This window comes from Rhipicephalus sanguineus, chromosome 4, assembly GCF_013339695.2.
Source record: "Rhipicephalus sanguineus isolate Rsan-2018 chromosome 4, BIME_Rsan_1.4, whole genome shotgun sequence".
Taxonomy (NCBI): Eukaryota; Metazoa; Arthropoda; class Arachnida; order Ixodida; family Ixodidae; genus Rhipicephalus; species Rhipicephalus sanguineus.
In genome coordinates this window covers 26111144-26136907 of record NC_051179.1, presented here as the reverse complement: position 1 = coordinate 26136907, position 25764 = coordinate 26111144, and the positions used below count along the sequence as shown (strand labels likewise).

The 25764-nt window shown below is 46.8% G+C and overlaps 2 protein-coding genes across 4 annotated transcripts in view; both read right to left on the bottom strand.

Moving 5' to 3' along the window:
* LOC119389650 (uncharacterized) overlaps window positions 1-21058 on the bottom strand; it is a 44863-nt gene extending 23805 nt beyond the window's left edge. For 2 of the 3 annotated variants that reach the window (XM_049414516.1, XM_049414517.1), the window contains exon 1: window positions 20389-21058. In XM_049414516.1, the coding sequence (XP_049270473.1) occupies window positions 20389-21042 (654 nt within the window). In that variant the 5' untranslated portion in view covers window positions 21043-21058. Of the gene's footprint in view, window positions 1-17909; window positions 18946-20388 lie in introns of those variants that run through there. The other variant, XM_037657008.2, reaches the window with a different exon arrangement.
* LOC119389649 (palmitoyltransferase ZDHHC8) overlaps window positions 11039-25764 on the bottom strand; it is a 41072-nt gene continuing 26346 nt past the window's right edge. Inside the window, exon 10 of the transcript XR_007415730.1 lies at window positions 11039-11413. The gene's annotated coding sequence lies outside the window, so the exon portion shown is untranslated. The remainder of the gene's footprint in view (window positions 11414-25764) is intronic.

The window sequence follows — 25764 nt, the reverse complement described above, 5'->3', positions numbered from 1 at the left end:
GCGCTCAAGGTTGGTTTCTAGCCAAATGGATTCTTCGATAGTTTCTAGGTCTTTCCGTCTAACGGATTTCAGTGGATTGTCAATGGCAATCAGCACGCCACCGCCTTTCTGCTTGGTTTCACTGAAATCTCGGTCACTGCGGAAGGTGGTGTAGGTCGGGGGAAAAAAGTCAGATGAGGGAATTTCAGCGCCTAGCCAGGTTTCAGAAATAGCAATAATAGGAAAAGAAGACGAAAGAACATTAGAGAAAAACTCTCGTGTCTTGGTACGTAGACCACGAGCATTTTGGTAGAATATGTCTACGTTACATGGCACTTTCGATTCCAGTCACTTGCTCAGAGGGATGAAGCATGTCATCGCGCAGCTCCCCACGAAATGGCTTGAAGAGGCATCCGAGGGGCCACATCGAAGGGTCATTCAGGCGTTGTAGTGTTTCCTTGTCGACTTCGATGTAGAACGAAGAATAGGACTGAAATTTGGTTTGAAGTCGCCGGCAGGAGATGGGAGACAGATCGAATGAAGCAATATGTTTTTTGATGTCAGCAACAGTGGTGTCCGGGCTCAGCTTCGTAACAAAAATGGCCTTTGGCCGTTGTGGCCGTTGTGGCCGTTGAGCTACAGATATATTCGATGTTGTCATAGCTCCAAAAGAGGCGGGTTTCTTCTTTCTTTCCCCCTCAGTCACCGCTGCATAAGAGGCTGTCGCAGGCATCACACTGCCACGCTCGGACGTGTCTACGTCAGCTGGCGGCGAATTCGAAGATGAAAGAGTTTTGGAGAGAGGTGGTTCAGAGCAGGCAGCTTGCTCGGAAGTCACTGATCGCTCAACGATCACATGCGCTGGGGGGATCACAGGTGCCTTCACTGCCACTCCGGCCGTGCGGCGCGTCAGCTCCTCACGCAGGAAGCGGACCTCTGCACGAAGGGAGGCGACCACGCGGGCTTGTTGTTCAACACCGCGGGAGTGATCCTTACGGAGGCGCTCGTTGTCTTCACGTAGTTGGGATACCTCGTCGCTGAGGAATGAGATTCCCTCCAAAGCGTCGAGGAGAAGGCGGCGCAGCCCGGCGAGATCGCCATCCGGAGGGGTGCACGTGGAGAGGGAACCGGTTTGAGAGCTGCAATGCTCATCGATGCACGCCGCCGAGTTGTCTTCGCTAGGCTTACCAGCAGCACGGCTCAGATCAGATAAATTGCAGCAAAACGAGCGCGATCCAGACTTCAGGAGTTGCAGCTCTTCATCAGGCCTGGTTACACACTTCGCATGAACACGTTTAGAGCAATTTTCACAGCGGAAAAACTGCTGCTTACCGAAAAACGGGCAGGAGCATAGCAAGCATGCGTCCCGACTGGGAGCCATGGTGATTATTAATAATAATAATAATAATAATAATAATAATAATAATAATAATAATAATAATAATATAATAATAATAATAATAATAATAATAATAATAATAATAATAATAATAATAATCAAACGTTTATTTAATGTGCCCAGGAACAACCGTAAGGTCTTTGTACTGGCGCACGAAAAAAAAAACAAAAAAACAAAAAAAGGAAACATTCATAATAAAATATCAGGGATAAAAAACCTTACAAAATTGCACATATAGAACTATGCGCAGGCAGAAAAAAAAATCAACAGTGTACAAGGCTATGTAAGTACAGTGCAAAGCTCGGAGCAGAACAACGACAGGGAGCTGTGAAAAACATCGAGCTCCAAAAAGTAAGCATTGTAAAGACGTTGTATCCTGCCAATGGTCGAACGTTCACAGAGGCAGGCGGTTACATGAAAAGGTCTATTCTCTCTGGTCAGCTTACGTGGAATTCGGAAATTAAGAAGGTTGAGCAGTACAGGGCAGGATATGATACCATGCACAAGCTTGTAAAGAAAAAATTCGGCAGATCCCACGTACCGTTGGAGTCGATGTTATGCGAAGCATGCGGCGGGTAAGTGACTGGGGCGTAACTTTTTTTACTGAGCGACACGTTACAAGATGACGCTAAAGATTTGTATATATTTTATACGCACACATATATATGTTGAAGAGCCGCATATGTGTTATACGAGGGGCGTTCAATAAAGATTTCCCCTGACTGACTTTCATTTATTGCAGGATGCTGAAACTGCGCATGTGTAATGACATAAGTCACTGTAGGTCACGTGCCAATTTGCAACTCTAAACTATTAACGGTCTTTCTTTTTGATGTGCTGAAGTGGTGTGAGGTGTGATAATGGATGCAGTGGAATACAGAGCAGCCGTCAAGTTCCCGTACTTGAAAGGCCGCACTCCAAGGGAGACGTTCGATGAGATAAAAGAGGTTTATGGGGAGGATTCCCTATCATATCGTGCAGTGAATAACTGGCATCGCCAATTCAAATACGGTCTGATTTCCGTGGAAGCGGCACCGATTGCAGGGCTACCCCACTCCGCTATCGATTAACACACCATCCAGCAAGTGGAGGCCGCCATTTTGGAAAATAGCCGCGTTAGCGTTCGAGACCTAGCCCAACATGTCAAGATTAGTGTGATGTCCATGGAAAAAATCATTTAGGACCATCTTCATATGCGTAAGGTATCCGATCGCTGGGTTCGCCGGCTGCTCACACCTTTCCAAAAGCAGGAACGAGTCGAATACCCCCAGGCTCTTTTGACCACGTGCCATGGAGTCCAGGAGGACTTTTTCAACAGACTGATTACACAGGATGAATGCTGGGTCCATCACTATGATCCGGAGACTAAAGTCCAGTCGATGCAATTGAAGCACTTGGACTCACCGCCTCCAAAGAAGGCACGCACCCAGCCCTCGGCGGGCAAGGTCATGCTCACAGTCTTTTGGGACCAGCACGGAGTAGTCTTGATGGATTTCTTAGCAAAGGGTGCCACGATTACTGGGGCATACTATGCTTCACTGCTGCGGAAATTGCGAGAGACCATCAAAAACAAGAGACGTGGCACGCTCACCAAAGGCCTCCGCCTTCTGCGAGACAATACCCCAGTTCACAACTCACATGTTGCCCAGACGGAAGCACGCTCCTGCGGCTTTGAAATTCTACCGCATTCCCCTTATTCACCCGACCTCGCACCGTCGGACTTCCACCTCGTTCCAACATTGAAGTCATATTTGAAGAGCAAGCATTTTCCAGATGATGAGACTCTGATTTCTGAAGTTACAACATAGATTTTGCAGCAACCTGTCGACTTCTACAAACGAGGTGTTTACAGTTGCATAAAAAGATGGGGGAAGTGCGTGTCCCTGGGCGGCACCTATGTAGAGAAGGACTAATAAATCTGCAAAGTTTCGTTGCTCTCCGTCCACAGGAAGTGGGTCAGGGGAAATCTTTATTGAACGCCCCTCGTATAACCAGTCGTTTACGGTTGGGTAACGCTGCCACTGGCAACGTGGTCGTTTCACGAGCCCGTGTGAATGTGTGCAAGAAGTTCTTGACAGTTCTTGAACAAGGGCATATCATCACCGTGATCAGTGAGCACCAGCAGCTGGTCATGACTTGTTATAGAATCCCGTCGTCATCGTGGTGACGAGGGGTCCATGTGTAGTGAAGTACACTCTAAGAAAAAAGAGAGTCAAAAGAGGGTCATGGAACCGTGACTCTCTTCGGGCGTCCATCTGACCCCTTTTGGAAGGTACAGGCAGAAAAAAAGAGTTCGCATTTGGGAAGGAGTCACTGGACCCTCCTGAAGCGCATTTCGATTGGCTTCGGTATACGGAAGAGCCGCCGTATACGCCATACATATCGCACGCTCGCCCTTTGGCGCCGTTGGGGCGCCTTGCTCGGCGACGCAGACGGGGTTCGCGCCGGGGTGCCGGGGTGGCGCGCCGCTCTCCTCTCTCAGTCGTCTCAGCGGCCGTCAGCGGTCTCAGTCGTCTCAGTCATGTCTCAGTCTCCTGGTCTATTGGAATGCGTTGCGTGGATGAGTTGGTTGCGCGTCTTCCGTGGTATTGACGCCGGCTCCGTGCACGAAGTGACGCTTGGAGGGCGGAATATTCATGGAGCTGCGGACACTGACAACGGGCGCCAGTTAACGGTGAGTGTACTGCTTCCGTAGGTACTAATTATACAGCTTTAGCTGGGCGTCTGCAGCAGCTCTGCGAAATCTGCCAGCCATTTCCAACAGTAGCCTGTATCCGCGGGGCTGTTGCGGATGCCCAACTAAAGCTGTCAGTTAACGAGTTGCCACCGTTATGCGCGTTGCTGTACAAGCTCCCATAAAGTGAGCGATGCAAACAATAATCGAGGGTCATTTCTTGCTGATCGCACGTTGTGTCTGCACTACTGAAGGTGCAAGATGTCGTTTTGAGATGCCCTTTAGTCTACTTCATAATAACATTTCCATCGACCTTGAGTGTGCGGCGTGCTTCCACGCGTGGGAACGTGAAAAAAAAAAAAAAAAAAGCCTGTGTACAGAACGCTCAGACGCACTATATGTAATGGTTTTTGTTGGCTTAAAGACGGTAGTTTGAGGTGCAGATATAGTACGGTGGCTTCCATTATGTACGCGGTAGTCATTCAAGTTGGACACGCCTCGCCGGTAAAGTGAAAAAGCTCTAGACTTTCGACGGCGCGCGTTGTTGCGGCCGCCGGCGTGCACTCTTTTCCCTCGTTTCTGTTTGCTGTTTTCGTGGTTTGCATACACTGCGATGACGTTTGGCGCTATAACAGAATCGAGTGAGTGTACGTGATTGTGGGAGTTATGTGCGCTAATTCTAGCATATGACATGTCTGATCTCGACGTAGACGGCGTACGCACGCGCTGGGTGTCGTTCGGGCCCTAGTACTCGCATCTGTTTATCTGAGTATTTAAGGATGGGTTACGTTTGTAAAACGTGCGGTCAATAACCGCTCACGGCATGCCCCTGGCTGCCGGAGGATGTGCTTTGTTGTTTTGTTGTTAGCCTTTATTATGCCTGTGTGAACCACTTATTGTGTAGGTTTTGCAAACCTTTACTACAATTTCATTTTCTCATCATAATATCACGTTCTGCTTTTCAGATACCGTTTTTCATGGTGCTCACGCTGGACAGGAGCGACAACCTAGCAAGCCACAAGTCTGATGCCTCAAGCCGTCACCACTTTTTGATTTATTCTTAATCACAAGGAATAAATATGGAAACATGATGGCGATTTCTGCTGTTCATTTAGCACCATATGACACTGTGCACATCACAGTCACACACTTTAGTTGACTGTACTCATAGAAGCATGTAAATGAGGAATACCCAAACTTCTTAATTGGAAATCACAGACCATCTTTTCGCGCTTTCTATATAACTTTGTTGGAAAATATGTGTTGTTTTGACGAGTTTTATTAAAATAATACTAAAGCTGAACTATTCTTTTTTTACAGTCGCTGGGCAGAACGGCAAGTATTATTGGACTTGCTTAAAATGAATACTCCACTATTTTCAACAGTAGTCGCGCAAAAGTAGAGCAAGGATCAAATGAGTAGCTTAAAATACTTGTGGAGTCGCTTGATGCTTCGGTGTGGGTCCCTTGACCCCCCTAGGAGCGTTACCGGCAAGAGTCGTCTGACTCCTATGAGTGGTAACGTGATCCTCCCGATGAGAGTCTTTGCACTCTTCCTAGAGGATCAGGGGACTCTCCTAGAGCGAGCCGACCCTGACCCACCAAGAGAGTCACCGTGACTATTTAAAGAGAGTCCTATACGTGGCAAGTCAGAACTCTCCGAAAAGAGTCACGCATACTCTTTTTTTTTCTTAGAGTGTAGACCAACATCAGTGGATGGTGTTTGTCGTATTCGTAGATTACCTGGGCGTATGTGGCCTACGTAGCCTAATCTACAAAGCGGCTGTCAATCAATCTGGCATCATCCTCGGTCAGCATGAGGCCATCGCCCAACCTCGTAAGAAATGAAGAGGACACTGCGTCGTTCTGGTGGACGAAGTGACTTTACGGTGCGGTGATGTGGATATCATATGTAACTTTCGTTAATGCATTCCTCCGGGGTCGCGCAATGCTTCAATATATCTTGCTAAATCATGGGAATAGAAACGTAATGTTTAATAGACTGCTATAAAAGCGGAGCCAACCCAGGAACTACATACCTTAATCTCATACGACACCTGTATCATAGCAGTACACATCGTAGGAGTATCATGTAGTGTTTATTGCTTTTTTGTAAAATTAGAAAGCCAGCACCACAAACACAATTGACGTTGCACCGATATTACGCCTGCGTAGGCTGTTTTTCCAAACCAGTTTATAGACCTGGCGTGGCTCAGTGGTAGAATACCTGATTGCCAGGCAGAATGCTTGGGTTCGATTCCTGCTGGGATCCTAATTTTCATTCTTTCCATTCGTTGAGTCAGCGCTGCCGATGCTGGTTTTCCTTAACGCTCTAGCATTTAGGTTATCAATGTCTGTTGTCGCCGTCCCTGGGTATGTATAAACTGTCAATAACCTGTGGCGCATACCCGCACACCGCGGCCCGTGGTAAACGGGTATGTGCCACACGTGTCTATGGAAAGGGTTTGACGACGTACGCGACAAGATTTTAACGTTATTCATGCCATGACCCGGCGATCATATTCGTCAAATCCTCTTACCCTCCCATGCAAATTTTGGTCTACACCAAGTTAAGGAGGCCATCATGAGAGCACCCAGACGTAGGCGGCTAGATAGATAGATAGATAGATAGATAGATAGATACATAGATAGATAGATAGATAGATAGATAGATAGATAGATAGATAGATAGATAGATAGATAGAAACGCTAAATGTGCCAGAGGTTCGCTAAGAAATGCTTCGCATTTAATAACAGATCAGCGCGATTTCGTCGGCAGCAAAGTGATGGCAATGATAATAATCCAGCAACGTTAGAACGAGATCCAGAGTCATTTCTAGCGAAACGATGGTTGTAAATGCTTAGGAATTTTTTCTGGACTCGCTCAATGGCGTTGCTGCTGGAATTAGGAATGCCATTCCAGATCACAGATGCATACTCTAGTTGAGGAAGAAATAGCGCGGTGTACAATTTTCGGAAGGGCACAGGAGAACGGAATTCTCTAGACATTCTGCAAACACAGCCTAGGGTGCGAAGACCCCGCAAAGCAACACGCTTAGCGTGAGCAGAAAAGTGTAAGGTGTTATCAAAAAGAACACCTAGATCATTGATCTCACATACCTTACACAACGACACAGAATTGACAGAATATAAAAATGGCACATTAGATGTTTTTCGAGAGAAACTCATTACCTTGGTTGTTGAAATATTTAGGGAGAGGTTATTGCTCCTGCACCATTCAGAAAAAGAACACAAATCAGATTGCAGCAAGCGACAATCGATAACTGAATGAATTTCCTTAAATATCTTTATGTCATCGGCATACAAAAGGAAAGAAGAATTCCGAATGACAGAAGAAACATCATTAACATAAATTAAAAAGAGGAGTGGGCCCAGTACCGACCCTTGAGGAACCCCACTAGTAGCTTTATACAAAGAGGACGTTTGGCCATTAACGGCAACGTAACATAATCTATCAAGAAGATAGCTATGGAGGAGATTCACAATTGAAGAATCAACATCAAAGTGTGCAAGTTTATCCACAAGCAGCGAATGGCTGACAACATCAAAAGCTTTGCTAAGGTCACAGTAAATAGCGTCAACCTGTCCTCTCTGCGAAATAGGCGTGGAGACTTGCATCATGAAACTGGCAAGATTAGTGACAGTTGAGCGGCCAGCGGGAAACCCATGCTGATTCACAAACAATGAATTTTTTACATCAAAAGACAATATTTTGTGAAGAGCAAGCTCAAAGATTTTGGATGCGGCTCAATGAAGGGAAATAGGGCGGTAGTTCGAGACGTCACTTTTACAGCCAGACTTAAACACTGGGAAAACACGAGCAGTTTTCGACATGCTAGGAAACATTGAAGCATGCAGACACTTATTAAATATGGTAGTCAATACTGGGACAAGTATACTGCCATAGGCTTTTAGTATGGCAGAGGGGATGCCATCTGGGCCAGCTGAAAAGGATGGTTTCAAGCGCTTAATGCATTCTGAAATGGAATCTTCATCTAGCGACACAGCATCAGCTGTGCCAACTGCCTTAACCTGTCGACCGTTACTAGCTATAGAGGCTGGAGACTTATAGACAGATGAAAAATGCATGGCAAAACAGTCAGCAACGGCTTGAACTTCTACTCCATTTGGGTCCAGTATCCTGAAGGACTCGCCACTTTTGCTCGACCGTTTGCGCACATACTTCCAAAACTCAGCCGGCCTGTCAGACGCGCTTTTTTCTAAAAATGAAATATATAGACTGTGATCCCGTTTATAAAGGCGTTTACAAAGAGTACGAAAACGACAGAATTCTTCCTTCAAATGAGTTGATGCAGAACGTTTATACTTCCTGTGTACACGATCTTTATGTTTCAGTGCACTTATAAGTTCTGATGAGGACCAGGAGGGATATTTACAATGATGAGGTGTATACTGGGGAATGAACTTGCGCATGCTGGTCAAGATAAGCTCCGTAAACTGATCGACTTGATCATCAACATTGGGTTTGTCAGTTACCAGTGACCAATCTGTGGTGGACAAGTCATGGTACAAGCCAACGTAGTCACCTCGCTTGAAGGCAAATCTGGGCGTTTTGTCGATTTTTCTGGGAAAGCTTGGTTTTTCTTGTGAAATACAGAGTGTTAGTTTGAGTGGTGGGTGAAATTTGTCAGGACGAACAAGAGAGATGTGAGAGAGTGATACTTCGATAGGTTGATTATTAGAAATACACAGATCTAAGACGTTACCACAGGAATTGGCAATACTATTGTGCTGCTGTAGGGAATTAAAAGCGAGAAAATCTAACAATACGCTGCATTTGTTCTTTAAGAAATGATGATAATGAGAAAATTTAAGTGTGGTCCAGTCAATTCCTGGTGTGTTAAAATCGCCAAGTACAAGAATTTTGTGCTTCTTATGTGAAATTACCACATTTTCAACAGAAGAGACGATCTGATTTAAAGCAATTGGTGAAACGCTAGGCGATACATAGAAACATCCAATCAACAATTTTTCACAGTGCTCAAGACTAATTTCGATCCAAATTGATTCAGAAATTGTTTCTGTGTCCTTGCGTCTAACAGATCTTAGAGAACTGTCTATAGCCATCAATACACCACCACCTTTTTGTTTAGTTGCACAGAAGTCCCGATCACTGCGGAAGGTGGTGTAGTTCGACGGAAGATAGTCACAGGAAGGAATTTCACTGCACAGCCACGTTTCAGAAATCGCAATAAGGTCAAAAGAAGACGAAACAACATTAGCAAAGAATTCGCGCGTCTTAGTGCGAAGACCACGAGCGTTCTCATAAAATATATCCAAATTACACGGCACCGTTGCTTACGGGTGGAGCATGTCGTCGTGGAGAATCCCACGGAATGGTTTGAAAATGCAACCGCATAGCCACAGTGACGGGTCATTCAGCCGTTTCGATGTATCTTCGTCAACTGTAACGCAGAACGAGGAGTAAGAAGGATATTTTGTTTTGAGCCGCCGGCAGGAAATGGCAGAAAGGTCAACAGACTCAATGTGTTTGACTGAATAATAATAATAATAATAATAATAATAATAATAATAATAATAATAATAATAATAATAATAATAATAATAATAATAATAATAATAATAATAATAATAATAATAATAATAATAATAATAAGAATATGTGGGGTTTAACGTCGTGTTATTCCGATTCCTATGAAGGAGGAATCAACCATCTTTTTCAATCGCTTTTCGGTTCACGAGAAAACTTCGAGAAAACTGCCTAGTCTTCTTGAATACTTCTTTCTACTTTTGTCAGCATAAAAACACGCTATGTCGTCATTTTAGCTTTACGCATTTAAGCATAAACAATATTAAAACACCACCATTCGTTCAAACATGCTGACCATGCAAATAATATAGGTAGCGGGAGAACTGCCCCTATGGGAATTAGTAGGGTGATGTACTGCACGAGATATGTCACCAAGTTATACTATCCCTCGACCTTGGTAACATGTTTTGCGTACTTTTGCCGTTCTTAATCTGATGACATCAGCTTTATGGGGCTTCAATTCTTAACTCCATAAAAATGATCAAGATGCCTTTTCTACGTTGACGAATTACAGGAATGGAATTGAACTGCCCGGCCATTCCCAGAGTTCGAATGGGCTAAGTTTTTTCATTCCGAGGAATTGAAAGCAATATAATTGCGGCAAGTTCCAATTCCCCGCATTGAAATTGAAGTGAAATGGAGGCGCCATTCCGCAACACTGCTTCCCACCCACTGCAAAGTGCTCAGCCATAATTCTCTGTCATCATCAGTCACAGCACAAACTGCACATAATGCCTTACATATGTGTAGCGTGACTCCGAAGAATGACGAAAAATGGCATAGTGGGACTTCTCTGCTTCTGAAAAATTGGGATGATTAATGGCGTAGTAGGTACCTTGCATGTGTACTTGCCCCAAGAGGGTCTTCAACGGGCTCTACAAAGCCAGCGCACCCTCTGCCCCCGTCGTGCGCAGGCCGATATATGCCGCCCCGATATCAGGCGCTCATTTCGAAGTGACGCGAAAATTAGTCACAATTAACGACGCTCGCATTAATTATACGATACGTCAGAGCATTTATTATTCGATTGCGGCGTTACTTACACAAGGCTAGAAATTACAGTAAAAAAGTCACAAGGAAAAATTTCGATATCAGGGATCCTTCAAGACAAAGGCAAGGGGAAGATTGACGTCTTTAGAAATAGAATATTGAAATTTTCTTCTGGTGGCTGTGCTTTCTTCTTTTTCAGCGCAGGTGAAAAGTTGAGAGGCAAAAGTGATAGCGGTAAAAAATTAGGGATGGTAACCGGCAGCGGATGTTGGACAAATAATGTAAACACGGGTGACATGCACTGATCCATGTGCCGGATGTCGGCCATAGATAATGCAGCGTGAGCAAAACAGAACGAAGCGCACGTACGAGAGTATTATGACGAAGATGATTCGTTTTTAATCGCTTCTTACTGAAAATATGGTGTTAAACGTGCTTGAGCTAAAAACAAGGCGTGAATCTTTGACAAATGCTCTGCTTGGAACTGCCAATGTACATGGGCCGTGGACGCCGCCCACATCCCTGCTGTCCAGTTTTAATCTAGCCCTAAGAAATCACTTGAGGCATCACGAGTTTCTCGCCTCTGCAAAACACACACTCGCCACGGCTTCGCATCAGCCAACTGAACCCATTTATTCAACGGAACAAGATAAAAATTACGCTAGCATCTTCAACTTTAAAATGTCAGCAGCAGCAGCAGCAGCAGCAGAGAGTCAGCATGCACAAACACACATTATGGAAAAAAAAAACAGAAAAACAAACAGAATTATAAAAAAAAACTGCCAGCAAGGGCTCTCTCTCTGTTGGTATTTAAATCTAGATTCTTTTAAGTATGAGTGCTTCAATTACAGCCAAACTCATTGTTTGTGGTGATGTGGTGCATGCATTCTTTTCATGCACAAACAACTGTCTCGTGCAGTGAACGAAAGAAAGACTATTAGAAAGGCAAACTGACTGTTAAAATAATTTCACAATAATCACAACATTTACAGGTGAAACATAAAAAGCATACCAACAGATGTAAAAGAAAATGAGGAAAAAAAAGAAAGACAATGAACATTCCTTGGGCCCACACTGTACACTATCAGCAGTGGTTGTTCTAACAGACTGCCTCTCTGTTTGTTCTGCCTTAAGTGCACCTAATTTATCGAGTACCTTACAGACTTCGTTGATTCCCAAGCATGTACGGCTGGTTCGATTAGTGTGGGTACCAGGCCATAGAGGGCTAGCACTCAATGAATATGCGGATGCACTGGCAATATCATCCCATGATGGCCCTATTTTGTCTGTATTGCCCACGTCAGCATATGTCACAGCAGCGAGATTTGAAAAGCGTACCACGGCCAATAACTTCGACAAATCTCCTTTGTTTTCATCAGATTTCCCACAGCTAAAGTTTCCTTGGAAGAGCAGGTGGTGTTCATCTAGGGAGGAAGAAATACTAATTGCAAGGCTACGCTGTCGAGTCCCACCACTGAACTTTTACCTTCACAGGTCGGGTCTGGCTCAGTCACCGTTATGCCTCCACTGTAATGAGAGGGAATCTCTGGAGCACTTCTTTTTGACGTGCCAAAGATTTAAAACACAAAGAAAAAGACTACTAGAAGAACCCCTGCGGAAGTTGGGCTTGAATTTGTCACTTCCGGTGATTCTTTCATTTGGGGCAACCATATTTGGTTTTAGCCACAGGAGCGTTTTCAACGCTGTATCTAATTTTTTACGAGAATCCAAAAGAATTGAATGTTGAGTGTAGCTGAATTCAGTTGTTTTATACGCAACTGTATATATTTATTTTTATTATTGTTGTTGTTGTTGTTTCCATATAGGCGTCTTTTTTTCTCTTCTTTAAATCTTGCGAGTTTATATGTAAAGGTTAAACATCTCATTTTCAACTTTTTCCTTCAGTAAGTGAATTAGTTTCCTAAGCAAGGCACCGTCCGCTTCATGGCCTATCCTCCGGAGTGGGTTGAGCCAATGTACTGAGGAACCAACCAACCAACTCAAGCTGAACGTCATCCTGACACGCTTGCAGTGCAACCAACAGATTTACTACTGCTCTTAGAATTGGCACTTTGACGAATAAATTATAATGCTAGATCACAGGCGTGACAAAGAGCACCTAGGCCTCTTTTTTTTTGCGACACTACTTTTCTAATTAATTAAAAACAGTAGAGAGAAATAGAAGAAAGAAAAATGAATGGGAAATATGGCAGGGTTGAGCCAAACACTGCTCTCCAGGTTGTTAGTGCACCAGGGAGGTCCCCATTAGACCTGTGACATATTCACACTTATGTACAAAGTCGCACTTTTAAATACAGCCGTAGTGAAGTGAGTGAGCATTCAAAAGTGACCCACACAAGCAATGCAAAATACCCATCCATCCAACAAGTAAACCAGCTTGTTCCTTTCCAGACACGTCAGCTGTACACTTGCTAAGCCTAACCGTATGCTTCAAACCCCTGGAAAAAAAAAAATCACAGCATATCCACGGGGTGAATGATGATGAGTGGGGCGAAGCCACGGAGGGAATCATCTGTAAACCGTGAAACTCTTCCGTGAAATGCGCCCAGTACATAATATAAAGAGTGTGAAACATCGTGTATATATTAAACATCAAACATTTATTGTACTGTTGGTTTACGTGGTCCCTTCATTATCACTTGTGATCGGTGAAATGCAAGGAAGAAGTCCGCTCCCGAGCGAAAGAGCGCCAAGAGCGACCGCATTCCCCGCTCGCCCTGTGCGAATTAAAGGCAAGGCTAGAGGGAAGACAGGACGCGCGTTCCACGACGCGAGGTCGGTAGCATGCCCAACGAAAGCCAACGGAACGCGATCGTGCAAGTGCTCCGGCTTCGCATCGCCTCATGGTTCCATTTAGCGTCCCAAAACCAAACATATTGCTCAAGGTGTGCCTTGCGTTTTTCGTAGAAATAATTTCTTTATCATGTACATTAAGACGAAAAGTTGAAAGCTCACTAGAGTGTATCGCCCGCAAAGTATGTCTTTTAGTGTGATTTAACTCTCGTACGGCAGGGTCCTCGCGCCGTTGCCGGTCCACCTCGCCCGTTGACGATCGGGCGAGGTGGCTAAATACAACTACTACTACTACACTTTAAGAAAAACATCTGGCGTTCTTTCGTTCTGCTTTTACAAAACATCTGGCGTCTTTCGTTGGTTTATTTCATCAATCAACGGCGTTTTGAACAAAATTTTTATTGTTTAATCACGCACAGGAGAAATCTCACCAGGCACTACCTTGGAGGTAAACAATGGCTGCTAATGGCAATGAGAGACAGAAGAAGTCGGCTTTTAGCTAACACTTACACTTCTACTTCTACTAACGTTTCCTACTGGAACATGCCAATGGCTGCTAATGGGGAATGAGAGACAGAAGAATTCGGCTTTTAGTTAACGCGCACGCTGCGAACTTTTTATTGTTCAACAACGCACAGGAGAAATCTCCCACCGGCACCACCTTGGAGGTCAAAGCGTAAGACTTGTTACTCACTACTACGACCACGACGAGGGACGAACGGGTGCCGCCTTAAAGGGGCCCTGCGACACTTTTGCGACTGCCTTATTTAGCACCGCAAATGCGTGTAGTTATGAATGCCGAGACGAACGCAAAAAGAATTATGCAAATTGGTGCACGAAAAGGGAAATTATTAGTCCTCAAACTTCAAAACTCAAGCAGACGACGACGAGAAACGTTTTCTTCGGATTTCACTCTCCCGCTGACGTCAAAGACCGGTTCCAATCACCGCGCGCGTCTTATAAAAACATACCGGAAATGTCACCTCATGGTGGCCTTCACACAGCACATTGCGACCCCTCTTTTTGACGGTGTTGTTACCATGCTTACGACAAACCACGTGCGTCAGCTAGCAGACGCTCCCATGATTTGTCGTGTAGTGCACAAAATGAGTCTGGAAGACCTAACAGACCTCGAGCGCGAGCTCTTGCGACGCAGCGATTGCTTGCATGTTGTGCACGCCATTGCAAACTGAAAGTGCGTCGCCGAGCCCCGCGCAACGCGAGGATGGCTCCATGGGCCCAGACGAAACGCTAACGCCCAATGGCGTGGAAGGCGTCGGCCAGTAAGCGTTTAGATTTTTTTTTTCGTTGACAGCATCGTGCCGAACTGAGCGTTGCGTGTTTCGCAGGTGCCGGAGTGGCCGGTATCGCTCGATGCCGCAAAAGACAAAACGCGGAAGAGTATCGTTTGATTACCATTCCACAGCGCACCTAGCGTCGTGTTCGTTGTTTTGAAAATATATCAGTTAGAAACAGGAATCATTTGTTTCTGAGAAAGCATAAAAAGGGGTTTTGTTCCTCTTAGGCCTCCGTAATATGGCCTAGCTACCACCATATGAATATTACACGTCACGTGTCGCGTCAAGCCAATCATAAACGAGCGGTCTTTGTCGTCACTGTCACATGACATCACGTCACTTCCTGTAACGGAAAAAGCCGATGTGTGTCGCCATAGTGCGAAATCAAGGTAGTTTATCCCGTGAAATAAAATTATAACCGCTTCGATTTCGGCGTTGCCACTTGCGCAACAATATCGGTGCATTCCACAGTACCAGAAGAACCGATGAAAAAGACGTGCTCAAATTGTGTCGCAGGGCCCCTTTAAGGAGCTTCGCCCCTAAAAAAAGCAATGCTCGGGACAGAGGTGGCTTGTTCTGCTGCTCAGCATTCTAGAGATGGGAATGTTATAAGTAACAATCCTATGTTAATAATCCTATGTTAATAAATAACAATCCTAATTGGTAGAGGAAAACAATACAACAAAGGAGGTGAGATGGGAATTTGTTTTCAAAGTTGTGCAAAATAAAGCAGGGGAGGGTGGGCAAGTGCTACTACGGCAGTGAGAATGCAGGGGACGCAATGGCACACAAATGCTGACTCTCTCCAAAGGTGTGCCTCGGCAAACACAGTGAACAACGAACACAGACTACAGCAACCAACAAAAAACAAGTGTGTATCGACAGCTGCACATATACATAACATCTCCAATGTTTCTACAAAATTTCTTTGTCGAGAAGGTGCATGCGTAAGTATGCCATCCCTGCACCTCTCCGACAAAGGACTTTTCTTTCTGGAACAGCGTAGGGACGGGGGTGGTACCACGGCACAGCGCTGACGTGTTATTCTTTTCCAAACGGGCACATTTTTGGTTTTATCTACCTTTTCTTTTCACACCCAGGTTTTTTTTTTCTTTAATCCTTTGGTCCGTATATATTTGTGTGTTCCTTTCGAATAAATTTTAGTTGGAAGAATGCGCTGTGTCTACGTCCTCTCCTTTGTCTACCACTATGACAAGCCACTATGAAAAGCCTATATATATAGCCTTTGAAAATCTTGAATTTCTCGATTTTACAATCTTTCCTCAAATTTCCACAAAGTTGAATGTGGGTGCATTTTTCACCAAAAAGTAAGCCCCTTTGGAAATCTTGAATTTCTCGAATTTACCATCTTCCTCAAATTTCCACAAAGTTGAATGTGGGTGCATTTTTCACCAAAGAAGTAAGCCCCTTTGGAAATCTTGAATTTCTCGATTTTACCGTCTTTCCTCAAATTTCCACAAAGTTGAATATGGGTGCATTTATCACCAGAAAAGTAAGCCCCTTTGGAAATCTTGAATTTTTCAATTTTTCCACATTTTCTTGCATTTCAACAAAGTTGATTGCGGGGGCATTTTTCAGCAAAAAGGTGAACTTACAACCTTTTGAAATGTTGAATTTTTTATACTCTCCAAGCGACCGGTGCCTTTGCGCGGAAGCTTCACAGCCTTTACATGACGTCTTCTGCACCAGGAGATATTCGTTATTTTCTGCTTTAGCGCCTCGATTTCACGCCTTGGCATTGACGAAGAGTCACGCTGACACCGGTTAAGCTATTTTTTTTTTTAATCAAGCGTACTCCGCAAGGACCGACGGTTCGCGCGCCTCGAGCCGCGAGGTGCGCGGGTAGTCACGTGGCGACACGCCGGTTTTCAGCTCAAGGTCATGTTCACAAAAGACTTACGAGGCTCTTGCCTTGAAATCCATGCCCTGCTGCAATAACATATAAATGTGTATTTACGCACAATTCATTGCAACATTGTACTACGTGTCCACTATAACATGCAGCTGACATATGAACCACTCGGACACGAATGGGGCTGCCAAGGGGTGCATCCGTGGAGGGAGGGGGTTGAAGCCTTCGCGCTTTCATTGGCAAGCTCCTGGCCACTACCCTTCGAACCACTGGCAAGCTAAATTCAATGACCTCGTTGTGCCGTCAATAAAGTTGCTTTTATCTATCTTTCAGCGGACAAGTTCGGGATGCGGGGGCAGCAAGGGTGCCCCCTCCCGTAACTGACACCGCTGATGTGGCCTATCTACAAAGAGTGTGTGAGTGAGTGAATAACTTTAATAAGTTCCTGCAGGTTTCCGGGCTGGGTTCCCGCCTAGGAGTCGGCCGAGAGACCGTGTCTCTCAGCAGCTTCCTTGGCCTGCTGGATCGCCCAGAGTTGATTGTCTAGTCGTGAGCTGAGCAGCGCGGCCCGCCAACGCACCCGAAGGTCCTCATTGGAGGCCGCCTCCCTAGTTTTGCCAATTAGTGCTGGACACTCCCAGAGAATATGCGCTAGTGTGGCCCTATTGGTGCAATACTTGCATGAGTTGTTTGTATACAAATCAGGGTAAATGTGCTTCATAATTACGGGATTAGTGTAGGTGCCTGTTTGTAATTGCCGCCATTGAACGGACTGGGCCCGGCTAAGTTTGGGGTGGGGCGGGGGGTATTCCCGTCGCTGAATTTTATAGTGTTGGGTAATATCGCTGAATTTGGTTAGTCTATCCCCCCACTCCCATTCGTTCACAAGGGAGTCCTTTCGGGTAGTGTCAACCGCAGACGCAGCTCGGAACATGAGACCTCGAGCCACGTTGTGCGCCACCTCGTTAAGATTGACCTCCGTGCGGTCGACGGGTGTGTGGGCGGGAAACCAGAGGATCAAAGAACGGTGAAAAAATATTTTCAGGAAGCAAGACACCAATAAGAAATGGCCGTTAAAAATAATGCTATTCCCACGCCTTTTGATATCTGGGTAAATAGCGGAGCGCCAACACCTGGCGAACGCAGATCGAGTTCTTTCTTCATCTTCTCCTTCTTTTCTGTCTTCTTTATTTCTTTATCTCTTTCTACATCTTCCTTTCCTTCTTTCTATATTCGCCTCTCTCCTCCTTTCGCTCCTCCTCACCCTAATTTCTTTCCCACCCCCTCCTATTCTATATGGTATGGCTATGTCATGGTTTAAACCCTCACCTCCTCGTTTTTGTCCTCATTTCCCTCCTCCTCCTCCCCCACTCACCTTCACTTTCGCAACCCCTAGCTATACTATATTATGCATGGCTATGGTATGCTTGGAGTGGCTTGGCACGTACCCGCCGAGTTTTCTGAAACGACGGCCGACTCAACCTCAAGCTTGACACTTCGAGGCGGACGATAAGACCACGCCCATCTACCCCGGCAAAAATATTTTTAATGACGGCACAGCAGACTCCTGTAGATCTAGCACACGAACGCTGCATTTTTTTTTTCTAATGTGTAGCTCACTTGGCATGCCTTGTAGCAGTTCATTCGTTAGCTCGCTACTTCGTCTTCAAGCACCTATTTGTTCACGCGTGTGGTGTCAGTTTTGTTTAGTACCAGACTACAAGGCCCCCGTTTTCTGCAAGCCGCGAAATTCTACTTCTCCCTTCTCGAAGCCGAGGAGAATTTCGGTTGATTTACGAACGTGCGCATAATGTCGTTCGCCGAAACCAGCTGCCATAAGCCCATCCTTCACAGATTGACCGTCAAATCTAGCTTAGATCCATCCAGTATGCACTCAAGCTGATTCACAATTTTGCTTTTACGGTTCCTGATAACAGTTTGCCAGCGCGTCCACAGTGCGCGGACGCCGAGGAGTTTACGGAAACTCGGGACAGTCCTCTTCGATGTGCACGACGCGCGCGGAGACCTGTCGGTCGCGCGACGAGCCTCGCGTCGAGCGCGGCGGTGCGGGCGGCTCCTCGAAGATGTGCACGACGCGGGACGAAGTGCGCCGGTTGGCGGCGCCGACGTCGTCCACGATGCGTATCGTTTGCATGGCGGGACACGGTTCGGGTAACAGTTGCTCGCAGCGCCGACCCATCGACGAAGACGAGTCGGCCCGGATGCGCACTCCGGTGAAGTTACCGCCGCCGCCCCCCATGGCGCTGCAGGTCGTCACGGTGGGTGACTGGCAGCCGCCGTAGCCGCCATCGCTGCTGCAGATAACCTGTAGCGAGAACACAGCGTATATGTACGTGTCAGCGATATTTATTGCGATAGCAAATATTTGGACACTCTCGGCGGGTTTTTGCCATGAGCGTCGCCGTGCCACTCTGTATATGTATAGGTATGTATATAAGTATATATAAAACCGGCAAATGAAAGGTTTTTCCGAAGCGCGCGACGGAAGGTTCGAACCTGCGACCTCTCGCTACGTGGTACAACGCGTTAAAAGACTCCGCCACACAACATATACACGTTGGCCAATCTACAACGGACATTTACCGCTGGCGGTACGCAGAGCTCTGAGGTGCTTCAGCGCCGCAGATGCCTGTTCACTATCACCCGCGAGATGGCGCAAAGCGCGCGCTTTAAAGGTCGTCGCCCCGCTCATATTTCACCGAAGTTGGGATGCGCGATTCAGCCCTGTACTTTGACCTACATGGCGTGGTCGCCCGTGCTCGCGCGCTTATCTCTGAAGGAGGGTGGAGGTGGGAGCAGTTTTGACGTGTTGTGCTTTCACTGTAAAGTTAGAAGCAATGGACAGCACGAACGTGATTTCGCTCGCTGCAGCGACCATGTTTGCAAAATGAGTGAACAGAAAGCCTTTGTTCGCATGACATTCCAATTTGTTGCTCTCGAATTCATTGCTTCACCCTTGCGGCGAGACTGACATTAGTATGCACACACATACACTGCAGCCCTATTTAAGGCTATAGCAGAGGTGGAAACGTTATATACAGGGTGTTCCATGTAACTATGGAGCCTTCATACAGGCTCCCTAGTTCTCTCGCTTACCAAGCGCCTTCTCGCCGTAAGAGTGGTGCTTTCGGTATTGTAAAATTGCAATTTCCTAGCACGAAAAAAATCGTTTTCCTCTATTGAGAAAACGGCGCGAAAAAGACGAAAAGACTTGACAACCACGAATTCTTTGCAGCCTTTCCGTCTTTTATGTCGCGCCGTTTTCTGAATGCATCCGTAAAAACTCGACTAAGTGTCAGTCCTATGTCAGTCCAGAGTGCGCCAAAACCTAACGCCACAAGGGGATATGGCAATAAAATAAGCGTGCTGTACTCGGGATCCAGCGACCACTTAAAGGCCGACGCTTCAGACCAAGGTCGGTGACAGATTCGCCACGACTAGCGGCGAATTCGTCACTGAGACTATCGGCAAATTTATATTAATAATTGCCGGGGTTTTACGTCCCAGAACCACAATATGATTATGACCGACGCCGTAGTAGAAGACTATGGAAATTTCGACCACCTGGGGTTCGACCACACAGGCCTCTAACAATTCTCCACCGAAATGCGGCTGCCGCGGCAGGCATTCGATCTCGAGATCTTCGGGTCAGCAGCAGCGGCGAATTCTTCACCGACAAGTTTGTCCTCAACGGTTTCCAAGAGCTTCCATCAGGACATCGCGTGCTCCAGAGCATGTATAGGCTTACCTGCACACCGGGAGGGCTAAACCCTCTGCTAGACCGCACAGGTGCGGCCCGCGGCTGAACCATGACCGGACTCCCGGGCTGCTCGTTGATGACGGTCACGGACGTCAGACCGGGCGCCGTCTCCTTGCCGAGCGTCGTCTCGAAGCAGATGGGCAGCCGCTTGTTAGCCAGGAGCGACAGCGGGTCGCAGATCTGTTTCCTCAGCTTATCTATGCCGGCCGGGGGGACAGCGGCATCTGCGGGGGCAGCCGGGGCGGCTGCGGGAGCAGCTGCGTGGGCGGCGCCAGCGGCACCAGCGGCACCAGCGGCGGCATCCGCGGGGGCTGCAGCGCTGGCGGCGCCGGCGGCCTTACTCTTACGGTCGCGCTCACGCTTCTCTTCCTCTTCCTTGGTCAGCGGTCGGCCAACGGTAACCTCGAGACCGCCCTCGGGCGTGATGCGCCAGTCGAGGCGCGAGCCCTTGGTCTTAGGGGGCGCTGGCATGCCGATCGTCTCCACGGGGCCGCAGAAGACTTTAGTGAGCGAAGACTGGCACGAAGGCCCCATCGACTGCTGCCCCGACGGGTTGACGGCGATCACGCGCACGCCTTCGTCCATGCAGGCCACGTCGTTGGGATCGCCCAGCGAGATGACGCGAACGGACCTGCCTGCCATGGTTGGTACTGCTGTTGGTGCTGCTGTCTACACCTACAGTGCGGTCAACCCGAAAGCGGCCTTTCTGACAGCTGCTCGTTCTCTTCTACGCGTGGGCGCGCACACGTCACAGGGGTGGCAGGAGTGTCGGAATTTCGATGTGACAACATACGGTCACCGAGAGAAGGCCCGCGGCAGCTGCCTAGTTTATGGGTTTTCGGCTGCAGCCATTGCCAAGCTGCGGCGAGACGACGGCCTGCGGCTGCTGGTCCGTGCGAAGAACGCGAGCACGAGCGCTCGCGCGGCCGCGGTTTACGATGATGACGATGAGGCATTTCCGGTCGTTGCGGTTGATGTCCTCCGCTGGAGGAAGAAAATGTGGTTATCGGAAGAACCACGGTGGTTTGTCCTTCATTGTAAAGCTTCAATACAAGAACATAACAATGTAGGATAACAATTTAATGTTTAAAATTTATCTCTTACCTGAAACCTTTTCCTTTACTTCAAGTGCTATTATACAGATCTTCATATTTCTTCGTCATGCAAGGCTGACTACTCTTACACACCATGCTACTTGATTTGTGGTCCGTTTCTTTCGTATATTGTTCATTTCCATTTTTTAAATTAATACCGGCTCATGGATTATCAACCCCCCACCCCCCTTCGCTTCCATTTGGTTTGTGCCATTAAAAAGCGAATCATCTTCGTCATAATTATGACGAAGATGATGAAGCGCACGTACGAGAAGATTAATCTTCTCGTACGTGCGCTTCGTTCTGTTTTGCTTACGCTGCATTATCTATGGCCGACATCCGGCACATGGATCAGTGCATATCACTCGTGTTTACATTGTCCAACGTCCGCTGCCGGTTACCATCCCTAATTTTTTACCGCTATCACTTTTGGCTCTCAACTTTTCACCTGCGCTGAAAAAGCAGAAAGCACAGACTGTTTCTTTCTTTACAGCCACCGGAAGAAAATTTCGATATTCTATTTCTAAAAATGTGAATTTGCCCCTTGCCTTTGTCCTGAAGGATCCCTGATAGCGAAATTTTTGCTTGTGATTTTTTTACTGTAATTTGTAGCCTTGTGCCAGGTAACGCCGGAATCGAATAATGCTCTGATGTATCGTATAATTAATGCGTGCGTCGTTAATTGTGACCAATTTTTGCGTCACTTCGAAATGAGCCCCTGAAATGGGGGCATAGGGGCATATATCGGCCTGCGCACGACGGGGGCAGAGGGGGCGCTCGCTTTGTAGAGCCCGTTGGAGAGTCTCTTGGGGCAAGTGCACATGCAAGGTACCTACTACGCCATTAATCATCCCAATTTTTTCTGAAGCAGAGAAGTCCCACTACGCCATTTTTCGTCATTCTTCTGAATCTCGTGGTACACGCTACACATATGTAAGGCATTATGTGCAGTTTGTGCTGTGACTGATGATGACAAAGAATTATGGCTGAGCACTTTGGAGTGGGTGAGAAGCAGTGTTGCGGAATGGGCGCCTCCATTTCATTTCAGTTCCATTGCGGGGAATTAGAACTTGCCGCAATTCCATTCCTTTATATTCCTCGGAATGAAAAAAACTTAGCCCATTCGAACTCTGGGAATGGCCGGGAAGTTCAATTCCATTCCTGTAATTCCTCAACGTAGAAAAGGCATCTTGATAATTTTTATGGAGTTAAGGATGAAAGCCCCATAAAACTGATGTCATCAGATGCATTAAGAACGGCAAAAGTACGCAAAACACGTTACCAAGGTCGAGGGATAGTATAGCTTGGTGACATATCTCGTGCAGTATATATACAATCACCCTACTAATTCCCATAGGGGCAGTTCTCCCGCTACCTGTATTATTTGCATGGTCAGCATGTTTGAACGAATGGTGGTGTTTTAACATTGTTTATGCTTAAATGCGTAAAGCTAAAAGACGACATAGCGTATTTTTATCCTGACAAAAGTAGTATTCAAGAAGACTAAGCAGTTTTGCCACGCGTCTGGAGCGGTCGTGAATATGGAGAAAACTAAGATTTGGGTAATGGGGAATAAGACCCTCTAGATCTGCTGGTATTAGTTGGAATGGTGCACCGCTCGGGCACCTTGTGTATTTGTATCGAATACGGAACACTGGGCCGCAGTGCTCGTCAGCACTCACGCTTGTCAAGCGCGCCTCGGAAGCATGGGTGGGGTGAGGAGAACTTTCTGTGTTCGCCTGTGCGCAGATATGCAGTGTCTTCCTTGTCGCAAAGGGTATTTACGTGTGTCAGGTACTAAACTGCTCGTGAGATAAAAATCAGGCTGTGCATAGAGTAGTCGCCACTTTCGTGTGGGGGTATCAATGGGAAGCAACGCGCAAGGCAGGGGCGTAGCCAGAAATATTTTCCGGGGGGGGGGGGGGTTCAACCATACTTTATGTATGTTTGTGCGTGCGTTTGTATGTGCGCGTGTGTATATACGCAAGCAAAACTGAAAAATTTCGGGGGGGTTTGAACCCCCCAACCCCCTCCCCTCTGGCTACGCCCCTGGCGCAGGGGTAACTTGTTTCTCCCGTCGGTATCTGCAGGGATAATGCATTTGTTTGTACACTAACTTACGCCTCGGTTCCTAGTAGGCGCGTTTCTTATAAATGTACCGTGCTTGTAATCAGCCAAGCCATTTTAAAAATACTGCTTTATTATTAATTTTGAGGCACTGACTTACTAATGTTTGAAGCACGCGTAGACGAACACGTGCTTTGTTTTCGGAAAAAGACGTAATTATATTCCCATTTCAAGGCGCTTAATCCCATTCTCATTCCATTCCTCCAAGCTTTGTCCCCATTCCATTCCGGGGTCGCGAAAATGTGGAATGATTGCGCAGTCATTCCAATTCTGGTGGGGCAACTACGCAACACTGGTGGGAAGCATTAAACAACGCACTCTTTGCGGTATTAGCATTGTGTGATATGAATGGTTGTTATTTTACTCTTCTGCCACGCTATATTACATATATTAAAGGAGCACTGACATCAAATTTCAAGATCGAGATGTGCCCATCATTCGATCGCTTGGTATGCATAGGTCTTCTTGGCCAAATTTGAACGGCATCCGTCGCGTGGAAGTTATTTTAATTCGATGTCAAACAGCGTAGGAGAAAAAACAAAAAATCGGCTGCCCTGCAACATCGACACTAGTGCTACGTGTTCGGTGTGATACATTGCACAAAAATCACCCTGAGTGACGATACGCTAGTATCAATGACGTCGACGATCTCTGAGTGTGTTTGGAGCCGACTGCCAGCCATGCTTTCACTCTCTTTGCTGTGTCGAAGCGTGCGGCGTGCGTTTGCGGGGCGCACATGCACAATACGACGACTGGCACCCGGCGAGGCCTATTGTTCCGCACCCCTCTCGCTTTGTTGTCGGGCTGCTCTCGAGGTAGTTTTCGGGGGGGGGGGGGGTTCACGCGCTTAACAGGTTTAACCGGTTTAACCCATACCGAGGCACCCACATACTTTCAATCTCTACTGCGCGCGGGGCCCCGATTTGAAAACCGCGCTTTCTACGTCACCACAGCTTGAGTGCACGTGGTCTTTGACGCTCCCCGCATGGGTCGCTAGTTTCTTGTGGTTTTTAGGCGGGCGTTTTGAAGTGACGCTAAAATGGTCACAATTAACTACGCTAGAATTAGTTATACGATACGCTAGAGCATTTACGATTTAACTTAGGGATTACCAGACCCAAAGCTACAAATTACAGAAAAAAAGTCACCAACAAAAATTTTGCTGTCAGGGGTCCTTTAACACGATTCCTTGCCCGACATGACTCCTGCATAGAATACTTTTGCGAACGAGCTACAAGCGCCAGCGTGGCACTGTGGTGGAAGACCCGACTGCCACGCAGAGGGCGCGGGTTGAAATCCCATCCGATCCTAAAAATTTGTTTCACTAAAGAAGAAAGCGTGATCATCAGACGCCTGCAAAGCAACACGCATGGAATATTAATGCACCACCTCTACCCAACGAAACATAGCTTCGTGTGTCCGCTCTGCAGCGTACCGGACACCCTGGCACATTTGCTCCTGGAATGCCTGTGTCATGTACACCTCAATATGCAACCGGAGACGGACGTCAATCCAGCACTAAACACGAACGACAACCACCTAACCGAAACGTGGGAGGCCAAGCTCGCCCTCGAGGACCTGGAAGACCAGCGACAACTTGTCATCAGGGCCAAGAGGGCAGTTGAAGCCGGAGGGTTCCTGGACTAGGGAGCCCTCCCATCATAGGGTGATACCGAGCATCGCTCGGAACACTGTTTCGAAAATAAACGTTTATTTCTCTCTCTCTCTCTCTCTCTCATTTATTTTTTAACACGAACGTGTTTTATGCCGGGGTCCACCACGGCTCCACTGACGAATTTCCGTCACGGATATGACATTGTAAAATATAAAGACTAACAGTGGGCAAAGGAAAAAACCAGAAGAAAAAGTTCCGTCACCGGGAGTCGAACTTACGACCTCTCGCTCAGCAGCGCACAGCGCGAAACTATTCGGCCACGGACGGCACGTTCTTCGCTATGCTAACGGCGAGCTATTTATATACACCATTTGCCGGTCGCGGTACTCAGAAATCGGCGTTACAGCGTGTTTTCGTTATCACTAGCGAGATGGCGCGAAGTGCTCGAAGAGCGCTTTAAAGGTCGTCGCCGTTGCGACGAGCGCCCGCGTCTACAGGGCGTGATCACTTGTGCGTGCGCTTATCTCG